Source organism: Elaeis guineensis, chromosome 11 (assembly GCF_000442705.2).
Source record: "Elaeis guineensis isolate ETL-2024a chromosome 11, EG11, whole genome shotgun sequence".
Lineage (NCBI taxonomy): Eukaryota > Viridiplantae > Streptophyta > Magnoliopsida > Arecales > Arecaceae > Elaeis > Elaeis guineensis.
The window spans coordinates 90,984,286-91,006,886 of NC_026003.2; the positions used below are offsets into that span (position 1 = coordinate 90,984,286).

A 22,601-nucleotide genomic window follows, 5' to 3' on the forward strand; every position below is an offset into this window, starting at 1 on the left:
TCCGTCACTGAATTAGAAATTCAGTTAGTTCAGTACCAAAGCACAGTGAGTTGCTTGCAAGTCACTGAGGCGATCTCAGGTCTAAGGGACACTTATACCTATATCCCATCAGAGATATTCTCGACAGCAGAATGCTCTGGAGTTGGTCACGTTCAATGATGATGTACCCTTACATCTCACCTGTATGCCATACCAGTGTGGAGTTGGTCACGTTCAATGACGATGTACTCTTACATCTCACCTATATGCCATACCGGTGTCTCCACACTCCTTGGTTAAGAGGACAACCAACCCATATGGCCTACAGCGACCTATGCTCGATAGAAGCTGTCGTCCTTATTAACAGTCTATCATTTGATCGTGAACAGTTTTAAGGACTAATCAATAAATCCTCTCTTTATCGAACCTAAATAGTCCTAAAGATTTCATCACAACAATGGAGTTCATTAGAAGATGAAAACTTATGATGAAAATATCAAAAATATATTTTATTTATTAACAAATCAATTATAATACAAGATTGCTCAACCGTCAACAGGCTGACGATTGGCTTTTGGGACATATTTCCCAACAAATAAACCATATGAATAGAGTTCATATTACCACTTTTAGGTGGCAAATATCAATACATTTTTGCTTCTTGAAAATGAGAGAAGCAGAGGTGAAGAAGTTGTCTGGTAAAACTAGGAAGTTCTCCTGGTTATGTATATGACCTAAAAAGAGATGCCCTGGCAAAGTGGGATGGTTGGATTTACATCTAAAGATAAAAGAAAGAAGAACATAAAACCAGGTGAAGTGGTAAAGAACTTCACTGGTTGTTAGACATAAGGACAATATATAGGATTTCTGAAGGCTTTTCATGCCAGATGACATGGAACTGGATGAGAAAGAGTGGCAAAATTGGATGCATAAAACTTATGGCTACTTTGTTTCAGATATGGCTAAAAATGTCATTTGTGCAGTACAATATCATGCAATCAGCTTTATTAGGAAACATCATAATGAGCTTTGTCACAAGTAATATGGCTCCCATCATAATCTAAAGAAGCGTAGAGAACCATCATATTAAAAACATAAATGCTTAATCGAACATATCGAAGCAACACCAATAATTATGTAATAGAAGCAATTTGTTTATTGATGGATGACAAATAATTGGAACATCAACGTTTCTAGGAGCGAAAAATGGCAAGAGACGAAGAGAATTAGCATGATTGTTGGAAAGTTACCTTTAAAAACTCACCATCTAGCTCTCTTAGGAACTTCTTAATCTGTAACAGAAACATATATACATTAAAGGTGGAAACAGTCACCAGGGGAAGCAATTGATGATGAATAAAAGACCTACTAATGCGCATACCCACCTGAAAATAAGTTAATTTTAAACACATATAAAATATTATAAAAAAATAAGAAAAAAAATAAAAGAAACTTTGTGAATATTTGCTTACTAGATAAGATAAATTGACACTTTTATGCCTTTAGCAACTTGTAAGAAACTTGTACATGGTATCTAGAGCCCATGACCACTGGAACGAGATGGTACCATCAGTACCGTACCACTGTAGCATGAAAATGGGACTGGGATGGGGTCCAAGTCACCAAAATGTGTCAAATTGAGATGTATTAGCTGTGTCAATTGAAACCAGCTGATAACAAGCCTGGTTTGGCCAATATGATGCACAAATCATGCATCCCAGTCACAATAGGCTGGTAATGGTGGCACCAAGGCCAGTTAGGTTGGCACCAAGGCCATCCTGGATGGATGACATTTTTTGTTAAAGAATTTAGATGTCGATATGGGTATCAACACTCTGATACCATACATCCATTCAAATACCACTAAAATATTAAAAAACAGAATAAAGTCACCCTAATAAGCATATTAGGCATAAAAAACAAAAAATTGAAAGCATAAAAATATAAAAGATACTCGAAATTGCATATTGTTAAAGTACCAATATGCAATGCCATATTATGTGTGGTATGGAGCAAATCTTAGTTATCGGAGGCATGTGAGGTGCAGGTATGCATAAGCAGGTCTCTTAAAAAAAAATTACTAACAAAACACATAGAAAGCGAGTGCAGGAACAAGTTTCCGAGAAGATTGGGAAGCAGGTTCACCATCCTAAATGGAAGATTCTTGCTACTAAGTGATGAACTGGTATTGAACTGGTCTGACAGAACATTGGCACCATGGCAAGTAGCGGTTTTTGAATCCTTGCTAGAGCCTACTTTTTATATAATTTCCTTGCAAGCATGTGTGAAAGAGAAGGGGGGGAGATACCCTGTCCATTTCATCTGCTTCAAATCCCAGTAGCAATAAAGCCTGAAATATGAAAATTGCTCAACATGTCAAAATTTGATAAAGTGGGATAACTAAATGGGATTTCCATAATGATAAGATTTTTCATCAGAGTAATGTCATATGAAGTCAAAACTATTTCTCAAGATGGAACATCTATCTTGTTTAGCAAACAGAATGGAAGCTACCATCGTGCGCTTGTGCTAGCATTAGGACTTCTGAACTCTACAAATAGGAATCTACAAATAGCTACTTTCATTTAACAATCATATGTGCATGTATATGAGGTTTTAGGAATCAAGGAAAAACCATTGTCATTATGTTTCTACTCCCACACAAAATAAGGATCAAAACTGCTTACGAACTTAAACATCTACTACTAATTATGCCAAAATTTGACATAGCTAACCAATTAATAAGCACCTTTTGAAGACATATGGAACCATTTGTAGACCCCAATGAAGGCCATCAATGTCTCCTAATCACATTTAGAGTATTTTAAATGAATCTTGGTCATTAGTAGTTTAGAGGCAATAAAGAAATACAAGAAGACATTGAATCTTCTGAGGTTTATTTAAAGGATTATAGGATTCTTTACCAGCATATCAAGATTCCTCATTGCAACCCATAAGAGTACCAACAAACATATGATGCCAATACTTCTGGCCATGAAGAGTATTATGGTGACGTAACCTAACACCCATTAGATATCTTGCAAATTCTTATCAATCAACATCTAGGCACCACTCTTCACAAAAATTGAAATACAAACATATTGGAATGCTGCGACTGAAAGAAAAAGAAATTTATTTATAGAGTTTCAAAGAGGATACAACACCCAACATTTTCAAGAAATGTTAAAACTTCCATTAGAAGGGACCCCAATATAGGCCCCAATACATACAAATATACAATATTTCACAAAAGCTACTATACTAAATTTAAATAAGTTATCATATGCAAGAATCATAATGACCCAGGACCTCACGCAAAAAGGCTAGCTAGAAGGTATTATCTGGATCTCTTGGCGTTGTATGAGTACCTAAGATCTACTTGGTATATAGCTAATGTGAGACTAAATACACGTCCACACCAGTCCTCACATACTCTCTTTGTTTAAGCCTTGGCATCCTCACCGAGTTAAGGATCCAAATCTACATAAATCCAATCAGAAACACCATGATTGGCTCATGATCAACCCCAAAAGGGCTTGTGATTCATGCACATGGGCTAGATCCACCTTGATACTTGTTAGGATTTGACGCCTCGAGATTCAGCCCACAGCGAGGTTCGCGGCGAAAAACGGAGTCCAACGAGACCAAGATCACCCCAAACGGAGCTCGGATGGAGGAGATATGAGCTTTTGAAGTTAGCACGAGACCCGAGGCGGCGGAGGACTGCCGGCGGCCGGCAGCAGGCCGGCGGGGGTGCGGCCGCAGGCGGCGGCACGCGGCCCCGGTGGGGCCAACACACAGGACGCGCGACCCAGGCCGCAGCCCAGGCGGGTGGGCAGCCCACTCACAGGCGCGGCCCAGGCCCGTGCGCGCGGGCCGGCCCAGGCCCAGGCACCATGCCTGGGCCCTGCACCCCGGTCCATCGTGGACCAGGCGGTCCACGGCTGGGCCTGTGGACCGCGTGGTGTTTCCCACGCGTTTCTCGCGGTCCATGGCACTATTTCGTGGACCGGAGTGCGATCGGAGGGTCCAGGGACGTTCCGATCTTGATCCGACGGTCTGGGGCCTTAATCTGGGTTGTTTTAGCTGTGTTTGGGTTTGATTAGGATTGAGAATCCTAATCTAATACAAGTTTTAGCTTTTAAAAAGGCTTGTGAGGCACAGAGGGAAAGTGTGGTGATTCGGTTTTTGCTGAGGACGCCGCACGGAACCCGAGAAGAGAAAGAGAGAGGCGTGAGGCTACTGAGAGAGGAGCAGGGCTCCTGGACAGCGGACGCCAGGCACTTCAGGGGTTCAGGAGGTCTTCCAAGAGAGAGAGAGCTTTTAAGAGGAAAACTTCTAGTAAGAGAGAATTGGGTGTACAAGGATTGAGGGTGAGGTCTCCTCTTGTAAAAATTTTTTTTCATAGTGAAGTTTGCATGCCCCGTGGAAGCGAGCCCTTTTATGGCTAATCCATGTATTTTGATTATTTTGTTTTGTTTCTTCTTTCTTCCTGCTGCATCGCATGGTACTGAAAAGGTCTTGAGAGGTGGTGTCCTGGCCAGACATCCACCCATCAAGTGGTATCAGAGCAAGACGGTACAAGGATGCAGATTGCAGCGGTGGTGAGCAAGACTGAAGATGGAAAAGACAGGAACAATCAAGATGGAGATCAACAAGTTCGATGGTAAGAGCAATTTCTCTTTGTGGCAGGCAAGGGTGAAGGACGTACTCATCCAACAGGGGTTGATCGATACTCTCTTGTGCAATGAGAAGCCGACCACCATGGAGGTGCGGGATTGGAAACGGCTACAGATACAGGCGGTGAGCACCATCCGCATGTACCTGACGGATGAGGTGGTGATCCATGTGCTGAGCGAGACTTCTCCAACGGTGCTGTGGTCGAAGCTCAAGGAGTTGTACATGGCAAAGTCTCTCACCAACACTCTTTTCCTCTGGAGGCAGTTTTACCAACTGCAGATGACTGAGGGACAGAGCGTGCAAGAGCATCTGAGCCATTTCCAGAAGATCCTCACCGACCTCCTCAACGTTGGTGAGAATATTGAGGAGAAGACCAGGGTGCTGGTTTTGCTGGCGTCGCTTCTCCCTTCGTACGAGTCCTTGGTGACTGCTCTTCTAGTGGTGAAGAGCATTATCAAGATGGACGAGGTCACCACGGTGATACTCCAGAATGAGGTTCTCAAGAGGGAGAACCTAGCTTCGAGCTCAGATGGCAGTAGCTCAGCTTTGATGACTTCTGGAGGAGCAGGAGACGGTAGACGGAGCGACAGGAGATCGCAACTAGAGCGGTCCAAGTCCAAGAGGGACTTGAGCAAAATCAGGTGTTACCGATATGAAGAGTTGGGACATCTAGCCAGAAATTGCCCTCAATTCAAAAATCGGACGGTGGCTGCTGTAGCGACGGCCGGCAATGATTTGATGGAGATGTCCTGGAGATATCTGATGAGATATCTACTTCTTTCGAGCAGTGGATATTAAATTCTGCATGCCTCTATCATGTATATTGCAGAGAGGAGCAGTTTGACTTCCTGAAGAATAGTGAGGGCACTGTATATCTGCTGGATGGATCGAACTGTGCAATCAGAGGCATTGGGACGTCAACTGGAGGACACATGACGGTGCAGTGAGGAGATTGGGAGAGGTTCGATACATATCCGATTTCAGGTGGAATCTTATCTCACTTAGCAGACTAGATTCGAGAGGCTACAGGACGGTAACTGGTGGAGGAATCCTGAGGGTGCTACGCGGCAATAGGATTGTGCTGGAGGGGAAGAAAAAGAGCAAAAGACATTATTACCTGACAGGAAGCCCAGTGCGAGGTGGAGCTTCAGGAGCCAGGTGGAGCCCAGAGCGAGGTGGAGCTCCAGGAGGTGGATCGGGCACGAGACAAGAGACTCGGGAGGACGAGAGATGACGTCGCAAGATGAGATTTCTAGTGCCACAAGACGATGTCCCGAGCAAGTCTCAGGTCAGGAGGAGCACAGCATACGACGGAGATGGGATCGAGCAGTCTGGCTCGACTCCCATGTTTGTCCATCCATGATCAGCAGGCGATTATCCTAGGGTATGGGGACGAGGAGATCCAGAAGCTCTTGGAGTTTGGAGGAGGCCGAATATCGAGTCGAGATGAAGATTGTTAGGATTTGATGCCTCGAGATTCAGCCCATATTGAGCCCACAATGAGGTTCGCAGCGAAAAATGGAGTCCAACGAGACCAAGATCATCCCAAACGGAGCTCGGATGGAGGAGATACGAGCTTTTGAAGTCGGCACGAGACCCGAGGTGGCGGAGGACCGCTGATGGCCGGTGGAGCGGTGGCGGCGCACGGCCCAGGCGGGGCCAACACGCGGGACGCACGACCCAAGCGAGCAGGCGGCCCAGCCCATGCCCGGGCCCGCACGGGGGCGCGGCCCAGGCCCAGGCGCCTTGCCTGGGCCCTGCACCCCGGTCCACCATGGACCGGGCGGTCCACGGCTGGGCCTGTGGACCGCGTGGGCGTTTCTCACGCGTTTCTCGCGGTCCATGGTACTATTCCGTGGACCGAAGTGCGATCGGAGGGCCCAGGGACATCCCGGTCTTGATCCAACGGTCTAAGGCCTTGATCTGGGTTATTTTAGCTGTGTTTGGGTTCGATTAGGATTGAGAATCCTAATCTAGTACAAGTTTTAGCCTTTAAAAAGGCCTGTGAGGCACAGAGGGAAAGTGTGGTGATTCGGTTTTTGCTGAGGACGCCGCGCGGAACCCGAGAAGAGAAAGAGAGAGGCGTGAGGCCGCTGAGAGAGGAGCAGGGCTCCTGGACAGTGGACGCCAGGCACTTCAGGGGTTCAGAGGGTTTTCCAAGAGAGAGAGAGCTTTTGAGAGGGAAACTTCTAGTGAGAGAGAATTGGGTGTACAAAGGTTGAGGGCGAGGTCTCCTCTTGTAAAAGTTCTTTTTCATAGTGAAGTTTGCATGCCCCGTGAAAAGGGCTGATCCACGTATTTTGATTGTTTTGTTTTGTTTCTTCTTTCTTCCTGCTGCATCGTGTGGTACTGAAAAGATCTTGGGAGGTGGTGTCCTGGCCAGACATCCACCCAACAATACTATCTGCAACAACCTAGTACCTCACTTAAAATGGCTAGCCATAACATATTATTTGGGTTCCTTAGTCCTACAAAAGTACCCAAGATCTATTCCGTACATAGCTAATATGAGACCATATAAATGCTCACATGGGTCCTTATAGGAATAGGAACAGTCTTTGAACTCCTTATTTTGATCATGTATTGCATTCACATGTTACATTAGTAGCAATGATTTACCCATACACCTTATATAAGGTAAATTATTGCTTCCTTTTAGTAGATTTTGCCCCATTTTCAACTTTTCCTAAATGTCTCTTCAAACTCAAGAGATATAAAAGCTAGGTTTTATCTTCTAATGCTAAGTAAAATGGCTTCAAAAACTTGTCATGACAAGTAACCAACACTTGAATCTCTCTATTGCATTGAAAACTTAGGTAGAAAAAAAAAATGCTAGTCAAGGGTGCCAACTAGTGCAATTGGTAAAATCAGTAGTGGTTGAGTAGCCATGACCTAGGTTCAAGTCCCACCCTCACCCTGATTTTGGCTGGGCTTCTTCCCATCCCAGTTCTCTAAAAAAAAAAAAAAAAAAAAAAAAAAAGAACGAAAAAAATTGCAGTCAATTTGCTGGAATAACCTTTTGGATTTATGCTTGCAAGTATGCTAGAGCTATGAAAAGAAAAACATAAAATTGGTTTGGTTCCACAAGAGGATCTCATATTCACTATTTCTCAAATATGTTAGAGATTTAGCCAATTGTTTCCTAAAAGTAAAACCAAGAGTTTATTGATGACACTTCCACTGATGCTTCTCCAAGTCTGCTGCATCTAAAATATCACAGATGTTGAAATCTGAATGTGGTTGTCCATCTCAACCTCTAACTTTTCTCAAATGAGGTATTTGAAGGTGATGACATATTTTCATCTAAGAAATTATGTTTCTTCCTTCGGTAACCCCAATATGATAAATTCATCCACTAGGTGATATATTTCAGCATGCCTTCTACATGTAAGAAATGAAAATGACCTCCGATATTCTTTGAAAGCTTACTTTGCCAAGTAAAATATCTTTTTTTTCCTTCAATTGGTTAAACTTACATATCAGTATGAATCAGTCTCATCTCTATTTGATTTTCTTTGAGTTGAGAGGTGATAGGTGTTGTTCAATTTTCTTGCCTTCTGTAGCTTTTTCAACCCTTGTTTTACATGGTGACTCAAATGTTTGAGCCATCAAATGGTTCTTCTTCTAACATAGGAATTTTGCAGCTTTAAGATTACCATCTTATTCCTTAAGATCCCTTTGAGTATTTTTCAGACTCTTATTCCTTATCTTAGCTCTCTATATGAGCTTCTTGCCATGCTTTGCTCTAAATTTGCCTATTTAGTGCCTTTTACTTGTCTCATCGAGCTTCGCCTCCTCTGACCTTGCAACCCTTGATGCAGCAGTTTGACATTCTGCAGTGTCAGCAATAAAGTAGGCCTTGTCAGTACCTCCCACCTTGCAAATTTGGTTAGCTGTGAAAGTAACAAGGTAGTGTGGTAAAAAAGTTTATGCTATCCATCTCTATTCAAAGATGTGATTGTTAAGAACTTGAGACCATATTGACAGTTCATCTCTGCAGGATCAAGAAAATTCTTTGTCCCATGAAAAGTACACGCTATTCATATAACCGATATTCAAGTTTGATGTGCAAATGAAGCAGAGGAACAGTTATTGCCACTGTGATTCTCATCTAGTCTATCGTAGAAAGCAAGTTGTGGAAATCTTCCATAGGCCTTTTGTATCTCAAACGGTAGAAGCATTTGAGAAATATTTGAGCTATGTTGAAGATTGCGGGATATCATCCCACCATGATTAATAAGAAATATTTGTTGGAAAAGATTTATATGGGGATGTAGCTCAAATGGTGGAGTGCTTTTTTGCATGTGAGAGGTACAAGGTTCGATCCCCTGCATCTCCAATTAAAACATGTTTTCATAAAAAGTGAAAGAATGTGCACTACTCAAAATAAAGAGGAAAACACGAAGTAAGATCACCATAAATAAGGTCTATAATGATACATATTGGCCGGCATGGCATTAGTAAGGGCACTTTTTCAATCCACAGCATCTAGTTACATTGTTTTATTTACTTGGAATTGTTTTCTAATGCTAGAGAGAGAAAATATTTTTTGCAACTTATTCCAGCACTCACTGTTCAAGTCTGGAAGCAAGGATATTGTTTTCTAATGCTAGAGAGGGAAAATATTTTTTGCAACTAATTCCAACACTTGCTGTTCCAGGCTAGAAGCAAGGAATGGTATATCTAAAAGTTCACCAACACCAATACCTTATAAAAGAGATACGATTAAAGCTTTCAATCCTCAAGATGATGAGTACAACAAATTCAGAGTGAACAATTCCTGATCATTTTTGATAAGCTTTACAAATTTAATTTAAAGCTTCCATTTTCTCGAACCCTTCTAAGTTCATATCTTAGAAAGGCCTATTATATAATAATTTAGAGTCATAAAAAACATTGCAGAAAACATGTTCCATTTCTGCTTCAATCAATCTGACTAATTGTAAGGGCCTGCTGAATTTTAATATGGGGATGTAGCTCAAATGGTAGAGACGTAGAGTGCTTGCTTTGCATGCGAGAGGTACAGGGTTCGATCCCCTGCATCTCCAATTGCTGCATGTTTTTCTTTTTATCTTTCAAATTTTATTTCATGAAAAATGAAAGAACTGGACTTCCACTTTTCAAAATAAGGAGAAAAACATTAAGTAAGATCATCATAAGCAAGGTCTCTACATCGATGTATCATGCATGCCTTATGGATTTAAATATCAATAAATGGGCATGTATCAGTCACTGTAAATGATAGATGACTTAAGGTGATTTGGGCATGGCTTGCTAAAATCAGGGTATGCTGGGGTCCTTTGTACCAGTCCTTGACTGCTATAGTACGTACTGGCCAGTATGGCATTAGTAAGGGCAGTTTTTCAATCCCTGGCATCTCATTACCTTGTTTTAATTAACTTTAAATTGTTTGGTAATGCTAGAGAGGGAAAATATTTTTTGTGACATGCTCCAACACTCACTGTTCCAAAAAAATAATAGAAAGGATTCATATATTTAAAGGTTCACCAACACTGATATCTTCAAAAGAGATATAGGATGAAAGCTTGCAATCCTCTAGATGATGAGCAAAACAAATTCAGAGTGAACAATTCCTTATCATTTTTGATGAGCTCTACAAATTTAATTTAAAGCTTCCATTTCATGGTACTGTTCTAAGTTCATGTCTTAGAAAAGCCTATCATATAAGAATTTGGAGTTATTTTATAAAAATATTTCAGAAAACATGTCCCGTATTCTGCTTTAATCAATCTGACTAATAGTAACGGCCTACTGAATTTTAATCTTACTGAGAAAATGTGAAAGTCAAGGAGAAATCTAATTTGTTTCAACATGTACTTACATGAAAGTGGAAAGTTGTTGTAATAAAAAGTATTACGGCAAGTTTTTTCAGAAAAGATAGTCTTATAATCATGGATTTAAGGGTATGGCAAAGTCCTAGTCTAGATAATTAATCATCAATTGAGACTCTGGAGACTTACAGGTGGACCATACACAGGATCATCAGCATTCAAAGGAACGAATTTTGAATCTTCAACTAACTCACTTGGGAACTCTGCAACATGCCATCAATCACCAAATCTCATCCAAAAAAGCATTTGCATGGACAAAGCATAGATTGATAAGCTTGCATATAACATCCGTACTAATCCATATTGAACTTGTAGGGTAGTTGAATGAGACAATAGCCTGTAAGTTACATCATACAATCTAGCGGAGCAAAAGATATGAATGCCATTTTACCTCATAGAAACATCATTTTAATAATTTGCAGTATTTCAAATAGTCAAGTAGGCATTGCTCAAGCTGAAGTTGCTTCTTTCAGCTGCTAATCATTTTATTTTACACATAAGCTACTAGTACAAAATAAAGCATTTGAGTTTTTGATCCATAGATTAGGACTCCATCATGCAAAGAGCATTACTTTTTCTGTTAGAAAAAGTTCGTATTTTGTCTTCCACTTATACAGGATAAAAGGGAAAAAAAGGAAACGTATAAAGTGATCAAAAAAACACGAGGATTAACTTATGCACGTACTAATATACATCAAAGCAAGATTCGCGGATTCGATATCGGAACCCATACCGACTGACCGATGGTATAGGTTGGTACGAATCCGTACCGGATCAGATCGGTGCGAACTGACATAGACAAAGAAAATGAATCAGGAGGAGGAAAAGAGAGAAAGAGAGAGGGGGGAAGAAAGAAAAAAGGGAGGGGAAGCCATTGAAGAGGCCATCGGACAGCCTCCGATTGACTGCCATGGCCGTCGGACAGTGCATTCCACGCATGCGGCACCACAGATGCCCTTGTTTCATGGATATTTTTTTTAAAAAATCCAAAAAAGTATGAAGCTGGCAATTGGTTTGCCGGCTTCACTTAAGTAAAGCCGACAAACGCATTGCTGGCTTCACTGTTTTCGATTTTTTTAAAAAAAATTTCAAAAACTGAAGTCGACAATGGGTTTGTCGACTTCATTTAAGTAAAACTGGCAAATCAATTGCCGGTTTTACTATTCAAACTGGCAAATCGATTGCCGGCTTCACTATTCATCATTATTTTTAAAAAAATATGATGAAAGAATAGGGGTAGTCGTCCTTATTCCAGGGTCGTGGCTCCACCCGCACGGTTTCTACCACTCAGTGGCCACGACGGCCATCCGACAAACTCCGACGGCCACTCCATCGACTACATCTCCCTCCGATACGTCACTTCCCTCTTTCTCTCTCTCTCTCTTTCTCACTCATTTAAAAGCCCTATCGGCCAACAGTTGAGCCGTGGAGGCTTCCACAGCCCTCCAGCGGCCGCAGCAGGCCACCGCTGATCTCTGATGGCGTCTGCTCTCTCTCCCTCTCCTCTCTCTCGCTTCCTTTCTTTTCCTCTCTTTCCCTCTCTCTCCTCCGGTATACCGCTTGCTCCGGCCAAACCATTTCGATTCCCTGCCAGTTTGGCTTGATACAGGATATACCGATCAATTCAAGCCAGTACGGAATTCTTTGCATCAAAGTATGATGATACCAAAATTCAACCTTCAAATCATCTTTCTTACCATAATAGAGTTTATAGCTACCAACATCCATAAAGAGAGATTCATACAAGCAAGGTTTTAAGTTCCGAGAAGACAAGGGGGCAACCTGGCCATCCGATCCAATTTCTATAAGAAAATGGAACTAGGATGGGATCAGGAGTCCAAAACCTATTCACATGAGGAGAGAAGAAGAAAGAGGAAAGAAAGATCAAAAAAAAGAAAAGTGAAAAGAAAGAAGAAGAAGAAGAATAATTAAAAACAAGAAAGAAACAAAGAGAGAAGAAGACAAAAAAGAAGAAAAGAGAAAGAAGAAGAAAAAGAAAAAAGAAATAAAGGGATACTAGAAGGAAAAAGGAAAGAAAAAGAAAGAAGGTAGAAGGAAAAGAAAGGAAGAAGGAAGGAAAAGAAAGGAAGAAGGAAGGAAGAAAAGAAAGGAAAGCAGAAGAGGAGAGAGATGAAGGATATCTACCGGGATACACGAGTAGAGCGTCCCATTTTATGGAGAAATTGAGACACCCCTATCCTACGGGATTTAAAATTTTGTATACAAGTGTTTTGAAACGTCATTATATTAGAAAGTATGGATCAATTTACTCGATGTCCAATTGAATGCTACAATATTTTATCAGATGTCTCCAATAAAAATATTAAGACATATTCTCAAAAATGTTATAATATATTATTGGATGTCTCCAAAGAAAAGTTACAATTTATTCTCAAAATATTGAAACTTACAATAAAAAGACCAGCATTTGTAATGCATGTCAGAGGAAAAATTGTAAAAAGCATGGTTCATGGAACCATCCTGAATAGTCCAATTCTAAATGTACCAAACCGTACCACTGGTAGATTGCAACAGTCGAAGTGAGAAAATGATGAAGAGAGGGAGAAGGAGAGGAAAAGAGAGAGGGGGGAGGGAAAGAAAGAAGAAGGACAGAGCCGCTTCTCCGATCATTCGAAGGTCTCCGCAGCCCTCCAGTAGCCTCTCCCACTCCTTTGCTCTCTTTCTCCCTCTCTTCTCTCTCTCTTCCTCTCTCCCATTCTCCCTCTCCCCGGCCCTCTCTGCTATGTCAGTTTGGGCCCGTCATGGAATGCCATAGGACCATACCGAACCATGCTGCCAGTCGATCAGTTTGGGCTCCAATACCAACACAATCAACCTTGGTAAGAAGCGAAAACAAGCAGATTGAAGATGTGAAGTGGCTCAAAAACCTTATAGAGAACAAAAGATTAGTCAATCTATCAAAGGTCCTCACTTATAAAGCCCTAGAAATGAATATCCTGTATTCCTTATTTACTTATAACCTCATCATATTTCAATAATAAATGCATATTTATTCTGAATTTAAACAGAAGGCAACAAATTAACACCTCTTGATATAATTTATCTATAGAAAATCATCAGAATTGAACTTCATTTTTCCTTATGTAATACTATCATAGTCATTTTTATGATATGACTCGAAGATTTTTGTCAAAATAAATATAATTAACCTTCCTGATGTTCTTCCATATCTTCAACATTCATCATTTTGGGCTATTAGATGAAAATTTTGCTGCAGCATCATGTGATGCCAGCTCATATGTTGGTTGAGAGGTAGGATTATGATGGTTAGCAACAAGAAGATTGGAAAAAACGTGACACAGTCAATCATTTGAGCTACTAGTGAAAGAGCAAATGGTCTTGTAGGCACTAGTTAATGGCAGATCTAGAGGAACAGCAGGGGCCCCAACTCCCCCAAGAAATAGAAAGCCTAGAAGCAGGAAACATTGATTTAGGATGTCACAGTTTCCCCAAGGATATGGAAAACATTATTTTTAGGTAAACTTCTATACAGGAAGCTGCATCTGCATCTTAAGCAAATCTTATTCCCTTTTTCTTTGAGAGAGAGAGAGACTTGTTTCTTCGTATGGCACTCCAAGCAGCTCCTTCTACAGGTAACTAAGTGAAAAACCTTGGGGAATTTAACACATTTTCCCTTTGTATCTCATCCCCCTTTCCAATTTCGGCCATATGGATAACCTTATGGGCCATGATTGTCTTCAAAGTGTATCCCCTTCCACAAAAGTCTACCGCCCAATTTATCCTCCAATATAAGGGGGGAAAAAGAAAAGAGAAAAGCGTTTAACTATTCTTAGTTTTTTTAAGAATAATAAGGAATCCATGCCCAGTTCTTCCTCTCAGGAAAAAGGGAAACCTTTCTGCCTTCCCTTGCTTGTCTTAGTCTATATCCTATCTCACAAAGATGTGCAAACAAAGCACTATTAGGAGCTAGGAGGTGGAGTTTTCCCCCAAATTACCTTCAAAAGCTTGACTTTATTTCTCTGGGGCCAAACAAAATTTTCCAATCTTACACTATCAAAGATGAGACTAGTGCTTCAGGTTTCTGTGCAATCTCATATCATGGCAAACAGAATTGCTTCTAAAATGTTGACAACAAAGCCATTGTTTGATCCCTTCAACACCTCCTTGCAGTTCCTTTTTTTGCAATAAAAGGGATCTTTTACATTGCAAAAGCAACATTATAAGTATCACTCCACACCAACATCTCTCCATTCATCAACTCAGCATCACATATTAAAGACATGCGACATAATTTCATGAAACTATTTCAATATTTAGCTCCGCTTAAATGGAAGTCTACCAAATATTAATAGTTATTCTGTAAGCACTAGAAAATAGAATTATTTCAGACTCTACGCAGAAATTAAGAATTTAATGTACCTTCTGATGATACCCTGGGTTGCTGAGGAAATCGTTCATTGCCCCTCTTCAGGAAGGCGGTAGGACAGCAGAGCTTTAAAGAAGAAGAAGAAGAAGAAGAAGAACAAAGGGAGGCGAGAGAAGCATCAAATTTTAAGCTATTGGAGTAACCACTCGAAGGTAATCGAAGCCAGAAGATCTGGAAACTAGCCGTAGCCATTAAAACCAAACAAATTATTTCCCCCCGGCTTCTTCTTTCTTCCACACCCCCTTTCGGATATGGCCGCTGGGACAGGCGCCACGTAAAAGAAAACGGGTCCTTTCCTGTCGGGTTCTAAATCCGCACCCGACATTCTTGGATTCGGGTCAGGTCCGTGCTACCTGAAGACACGAACCCTCATCACAGGAGCGATTTCCTCTATCCAACGTGGTAGAGAGGAAAAGAAAAGAGAGGAAGGAAGGGACGGGCCTCGGGCTTGCAATCGCCAACAGTGCGATACCCATCTGAAGTAGATTCTATGCAATGTCAGATCCTCTACGACTCCTCTTACTCTCTCTCCATCTACTTTCTACCAAATTATTTTACTTGTGTTGTTTATTTATTTAAAATTTTTTATCAAAATATAATTATTTTAAAAAAATTATCAAAATAATATTTTTAAAAAATATTTATCAAAATATTATTCAAAAAAAAATCATCCTATCAATGTCAACTCATCACTTTTCACATCATGTGAAAAGGTAAGTCAGAAAAAGAGAGCCGCCTTACCGAAGGGCGACTCATAGAGTCACTTTATGGAAGTGCGATTATATAAATTGCCCTTCCATAAGGCAACTTATAGAGTCGTCTTACTAAAGGGCGACTCTTATAGTCATCTATATAGCTCCCTCTCTCCATCCCTCTCCTCCTCTCTCCATGACTTGGGGAAAACAAAAAAGCCTAACTGATTCTCGGTACCCCCCTTTCCCCCACACGATCCCCACCTCTCCCTCTCAATCTCCGACATAGATGACCCCCGCTCCCTCACAATCCACAGCGGTCCTTCCTCAACCTCTCAGCACAAGAGCCCCCTCTTCTCCCTCTCGGTCCTCGGTGTAGACGCCCCCCTGTCGGTCCCGACGGCCCTCCCTCCTTCTCTTAGTGTGAGAACCCCCCTCTCCCTCTCGGCCCCTGACAGCCCTCCCTCCTCCTCTCGGCCCGTCCTCTTCCTCTTCCCTGACGTATCACCGTCCCTCCCTCCTCCTCTTAATGGTCCCCAGCATGAGAACCCCCCTCTCTCTCGGTCCCCAATGGCCCTCCCTCCTCTCGGCCTGCCTCCCTCCTCTCTGACGTACCACCACTGATGGTCCTCGATAGTCCTCGATGCACCACCCCATCCCCATCCAGAGAGCAAATGGATGGTAATTTTTTTTATTTTTATAATTTATTTTTTTTATATGAATTATAAATTTATTTTTCACTATACAGGATGAAGATAATTTAACATAAATAATATTTATTTATAAATAAATTATCAAAATAATTTTCTACTTGGGGCTTGTTTGGTTGGCTGGGCCCAAAATCTCATGGGATTCATGGCCCAACCACCATAAGTATGGGATTACAAGCCAGCTAAGCCTATGTTTTCAAGCATCCCGGGCCATCTTTTGAGTGGGCTGGTCTGAATCCCATAGGGAGAAAAAAATGATCTCCGCAGATCATTTTTTTCTCCCTATGGGATTCGAGCCAGACCACTCAAAAGGTGACCATGGATTCTTGAAAACATAGGCTTAGCTGGCTTGTAATCCAATACTTATGATGGTTGGGCCACGAATCCCATGGGACTTTAGGCCAGCCAACCAAATAAGCCCCAAGTAGAAAATTATTTTAATAATTTATTTATAAATAAATATTATTTATATTAAAATTTATATTGCATAGAACCATAGATCCGTCTTTTGATTAATGTACATATTCTACGGTATTCGTATATTTTATATTTTTATATGGATGGTAGAATTATGTATATTGGTTAATTGATTGTCCAGTTTGGATAGTTTAAGAATTATAATTAATTATATAAATTATTACAGTAATCAAATGATACACAGAGGGTATGAAAAAAAAATTCAGACAGTATTTTTCTTTAGTTTTTTCCATATATTTTTAGCCGTATAGGGAGAACTAAGAAAAAATATTATCGAAATTTTTTTCAGCCCCTATTATGTATCGTTTAATTACTGTAATTATCTATAAAATTAATATAATTTTTGAATGGGATAGGATCTAACTTTACCTATTAGACAGTGATAGTATGCATTTATTATGTAAGTCATTTTAAATGTTAAGTACTTCCTCCTAGTGAATATTTGTTTATATGTTCATACAGTTTTTCTCACAATAATTTTCAATAAAATGGATCCAAGTCTTGTCACTATTATCTTTTATTGGGATGGAAGGATCAGTTAGAATGCTAACAGTGCATATTGTGATGGTGGAAGGATCTGGATGACCATAGTGGACCGTAATGCAATATACTTAAAATTTGTGTAAGTCTGTTATGCTGTCACCAGATGGAACCCCAATCACTGTAGAGTTTTTCTACTATATAGATTTATGATGCATATTGTTAGACAGTATTTGACTTATCTATTAAAGATGATCAGAACACGAACACCATCTTGGGCATCTCATAAGAGAAAATTTTCGAGTAGTTAAAATTTTTATTGAGCTGGTAGTGGTAGGAGTTTCGGGTGGTGGCGAACAGTATGTTAGTGTGTCTCAAACTGTATCTACCCACTTACACAGTCGAGGATGGGTGGTTTTTTATCTGATGCAGCTCCAATGGCTGATGAAGCTGGGATGAGTATAGAGGCATTCTTGTATGTATTATTGGTGGACCAACAGTATCCATGACTGATAGTCCTTAGTATATGTAGGTACAGAATCTGCATATCAATATCCATATAACACCATATTTGATGATATGGTGGCCGATCCTAATTCTGTGGCAACTATCGTAGAGCACGTGGAGCACGAATCTTATGACCTTATATCACTTAATCAGCTACATACAACATATGTCGGACTTGAAGGTTTGGGAACTGCAATGGCTAATATAATTTTATTTGAAAATGAAGCCACTGTTAGTTATCATCTTAATCCTATTGATAATGAAGATGAGGATGATAATGTAGAGTCCGATGTCAGTGATAGTAGAGAGTCTAGTGCAGAAGAGGATGTCTTACCACATGAGACACCCTTTGTTCCTAAATTCAGGCTAGTTGATGCATCCAACGATGATAAGGCTGCATCCTATGGAGCATTGCCACAACATCTATTCTTTGATGGGAATAAAGAGTTAAGAAAGGGAATGGTATTCGGATCGAAAGAATAAGTCCAATGTATCATGAAACAATATGCCATTCGCACCCACCATCCTTTCAAAGTCATCGAGTCAGATAGAGTTAAATAGAGCATCGTGTGTAAACAGTTTGATACTTGCAGTTAGTATCTCCATGCATTTCTTTAGATCAAGACGCAGCGATGGAAGATTACAGTATGTAAAAGATCACACACATGCTTGAACACAGATGTGATGCGAGATCATCCACAGCTTGATGCATGCATCATTGCCAATATCATCAGAAAATTAGTTAGAGTAGAGATATTCATATCCATATCAATTTACCAGGCTTATGTACGTGATGCATGACAGTACGAGGCATCTTGCAAAAAAAAATGGATAGCTAAACAACTTATTATGGACGATCTGTTTGGAGATTGGACAGAGTCCTATAATACATTGGGTCCTTGGCTAGTTGCAGTTCATTGTGCCAATGAGAGGGCCGTGGTAGATTTTATAAAATTTTCTATAACAGAGGCAAACACAGAGGTGTCCCACCAAATTTTTTGGATATTTGGTCCATACATTCAGGGTTTCCAATTCTGCCGCCCACTGATTAGTTTTGACATAATGTATCTATACGATCGATATGAGGGTACTCTTATGATAGCTGTGGGAATGGATAAAAATGGGAGTATCTATCTTCTATCATTTATCATTTGTGAAGACGAGAACCGTAGTAGTTGGTCATGATTTTTATGATGTTTGCACTATTATGTGGCACACGACCTTATGGGGATTGGTATTGTTGGTGCAAAAATCCGCCTGCGTCGGAGAAGCTGGAGTCGAGGGAGTCGCGGTCGCCGCCGGGACCTGCAAAAGAAGTCTAAACCAGAAGTGGGGTTGCTCCGGCAAGACCCTCCGACGCTCAAGTCAGTTCTCTGCCTCAACAAGAATGGAGTGCTCGAACGAAAATTTTAGCAGAGTTTTTAGGTAAGAAATGAGAGCTTAGAGAATAACGTATCTGGGGTCCTCCTTTTTATAGGCGGGGGAGCAACAGACTGATAGTGATGTTTGTAACATCTGGCAGTGGGCTGCCCGGGGTCAAGAGGAGTTTGTTGCGAAGAGTAGTGGAGTGGAATCATGGCTATCACCGGGACATGCCACATGGAGTTTGTTGCGGGGAGTGAAGCGGCGTCCGTTATCGTGACTTGCCAAAGGGTGGAGGAACCGCGCGGTATCCGTCGTAGGAAGTGGAGCAGGATCGTGGCCATTATTGTGGTCTGCCAGGGAGTGATGGAGCTGCACGAAATCCGTTGCAGGAAGTAGAGCAGAGTCGTGGCCGTTACTGCAGCCTGCCAGGGAGTGATGGAGCCACGTGAAATCCATCGCAGGAAGTGGAGCAGAGTCGTAGCCGTTACTGCGGCCTGCCAGGGGGTCCAGGCCTGTCGGCCGAAGTTCGGTTGGAGTCCGATCTCCGTAGAAGCCCGGATTGTCGAGGAGTCTCGGCCAAGGCCGCTCGTGGTAGGAACTTGAAGTAGTTCGTTTGCAGCGGTAACTTGGAGTGGGTCGCTTGCAACAGGAGCTCAAAGTCCGACTCCCGTAGGAGTCCGGACGAAGTCTTCCTGCAATCGAAGTCGGGGATGAAGTCCGACTCTCGTAGGAGTCCGGACGAAGTCTACCTGCAATTGAAGTCGGGGGGCGAAGTCTGGCTCCCGTAGGAGTCCGGACGAAGCCTACCTGTGATTGAAGTCGTGGGCGGAGTCTGGCTCCCGTAGGAGTTCGGACGAAGTCTACCTGCAGGTGAAGTCGGGGATGAGGTCTGGCTCCCGTAGGAGTCCGGACGAGGCCTTCCTGCAGCCGGAGTCAGGGATGAGGTCCGGTTCCCGTAGAAGTCCGGACGAGGCCTTCCTGCAGCCGGAGTCAGAGACGAGGTCCGGCTCCCGTAGGAGTCCGGGCGAGGCCTTCCTACAGCCGGAGTCGGGGGTGAGGTCCGGCTCCCGTAGGAGTCTGGACGAGGCCTTCCTGCAGTCGAAGTCAGGGACGAGGTCCTGCTCCCGTAGGAGTCCGGACGAGGTCTTCCTGCAGTCGGAGTCGGGGACGAGGTCCGGCTCCCGTAGGAGTCCGGACAAGGCCTTCCTGCAGCCGGAGTCGGGGGCGAGGTCCGCTCCCGTAGGAGTCCGGATGAGGCCTTCCTGCAGCCGGAGTTGGGGGCGAGGTCCGGCTCCTGTAGGAGTCTGGACGAGGCCTTCCTGCAGTCAGAGTCGGGGACAAGGTCCGGCTCCCGTAGGAGTCCGGACGAGGCCTTCCTGCAGTCGGAGTCAGGGGCGAGGTCCGGCTCCCGTAGGAGTCCGGATGAGGCCTTCCTGCAGTCGGAGTCAGGGATGAGGTCTGGCTCCCGTAGGAGTCCAGACAAGGCCTTCCTGCAGCTAGAGTTGGGGGCGAGGTCCGGCTCCCGTAGGAGTCCGGACGAGGCCTTCCTGCAGTCGGAGTCGAGGATGAGGTCCGGCTCCCGTAGGAGTCCGGATGAGGTCTTCCTGCAGCCAGAGTCAGGGACGGGGTCTGGCTCCCATAGGAGTCCGGACGAGATCTTCCTGCAGCCGGATTCGGGGACGAGGTCTGGCTCCCGTAGGAGTCCAGGCGAAGTCTACCTGCAATTGGAGTTGGGGGCGAAGTCCAGCTCCCGTAGGAGTCCGGACGAAGTCTACCTGTAATTGAAGTCATGGGCGGAGTCTGGCTCCCATAGGAGTCCGGACGAAGTCTGCCTGCGATCGAGATTGGGGACGAGGTCTGGCTCCCGTAGGAGTCCGGGCGAAGTCTACCTGCAATTGGAGTTGGGGGCGAAGTCCGGCTCCCGTAGGAGTCCGGACGAAGTCTACCTGTAATTGAAGTCGTGGGCGGAGTCCGGCTCCCATAGGAGTCCGGACGAAGTCTGCCTGCGGTCGGAGTTGGGGACGAGGTCCGGCTCCCGTAGGAGTCCAGGCGAAGTCTACCTACAATTGGAGTTGGGGGCGAAGTCTGGCTCCCGTAGGAGTCCGGACGAAGTCTGCCTGCGGCCGGGATTGGGGACGAGGTCCGGCTCCCGTAGGAGTCCGGGCGAAATCTAGAAGATGGTCGATCATCGTGAAAATTTGGGTAGAATCCGTCCATCGCGAAGAATCCGGTCGACGCTGGTGGGGGCTTATCCGTCAGCAAAACTTAGGAGTGTTGCAGAGGCTCGGCCGCCTGGGAGGTTTGAAGAGACGTCGTCGGAGGTCGGAAGTCGGTTGGATCTCTGGAGGGTCACTCCTGCCACGAACTTCGGCTGGGGGATATTTTATACCCAACACCAATCCTCCTACTTTCGAGTTTGAATTTCGAATGAAGGAAGTACAGAAAAATTTTCGCAGCCGAAGTTGTCCCCTTGAATCCTGCGCACGATCGCCCCCAGATATTTTGGCATTAAATACACGCGTGCTGGAGTCTTTTCGAATCGGGACAATTCGAAGGGATCTTTCAAAATTTTCGCTGGTACATTGGCCCAGGTATGGTGCAGTAATGGCTCTGTACAGCTGTCAGCCGCTTTTAGCCGCCTGCCGTGGTAAGTGGGACATGTGGCACGCGTGGGTCGGCCTGGGGAGATCCGCGATCATTATAGCACCGGATCTCAGGGTCTATTTAAACCCGCTTTTTCGCCTTTAGAGGTCTCATTCCGCCTGAAAGTTTCGTTGGTGTCTGCCTTTTCTCCGAAAGCTCTGACCCCCTTTGGCGTCCACCTTGGCCCCATGCATTCTTCAAGTCATCCTTGTCCTCGTCCCTCTGCATCCTTCAGAGCGATCTAGGTTAGTCCCGAAACCTTCATTTTTCTTCTTGCCATTTAGGGGCCTTTTCTCCTCCATTTTTCTTCTGCCGCATTCCTCTGGTTTGGTCTCCCGCAACCCTTCGCCCCTTGTCCACCTGATTTCTCCGGGATCTTTAGGGTCTTCGTTCGAAATATCTTCCGGCACCTCCGCCTCTAGTGGTTTCAGGAGTTTGTCCGCGTCAGCCCCCCAGGACCCCCACACTGAGACGAACCCACATCCGGAGCTGGGTCTCGCCCGATTTTTGTGCCGGGTGCCATCCCTGCTCTCTGACTCTGGATGAACTCCTACTGATAAGGGTTCAGTATGGAGTTCCTCCGGAGTACGATCTGAAGCTCTCCGATCCTGCGGACCGGGCTAGCACCCCCCCGCCTGGCCGCTTCTGCCTGTATCAGGAGGCCTTCCGTGCCGGACTCCGGCTTCCGCTTCCGCCTTTCGTTGTCGCCCTCTTCTGTTTCTTAGATATTTCTTTAGCTTCAATGGCACCAAATTCCTTTAGATTTTTGATAGGGTTCCTCTCCCTTTGCCATGTAGTCGAAGTTCAG

General features: G+C 43.4%; 1 protein-coding gene across 4 annotated transcripts in view; it reads right to left on the reverse strand.

Annotated features, from left to right (window-relative positions):
• The window catches only part of LOC105033592 (uncharacterized), a 40,294-nt gene extending 25,131 nt beyond the window's left edge, over nt 1-15,163 (reverse strand). For 3 of the 4 annotated variants that reach the window (XM_073246081.1, XM_073246082.1, XM_073246080.1), the window contains exons 1-4: nt 14,913-15,162; nt 10,641-10,714; nt 2,288-2,329; nt 1,230-1,271 (exon numbers count right to left, since the gene is read on the reverse strand). In XM_073246081.1, coding sequence (XP_073102182.1) covers nt 1,230-1,271; nt 2,288-2,329; nt 10,641-10,714; nt 14,913-15,111 — 357 coding nt within the window. In that variant the 5' untranslated portion in view covers nt 15,112-15,162. Of the gene's footprint in view, nt 1-1,229; nt 1,272-2,287; nt 2,330-10,640; nt 10,715-14,912 lie in introns of all 4 variants that reach the window. The other variant, XM_073246083.1, reaches the window with a different exon arrangement.
• Nucleotides 15,164-22,601: the final 7,438 nt, after the last annotated feature.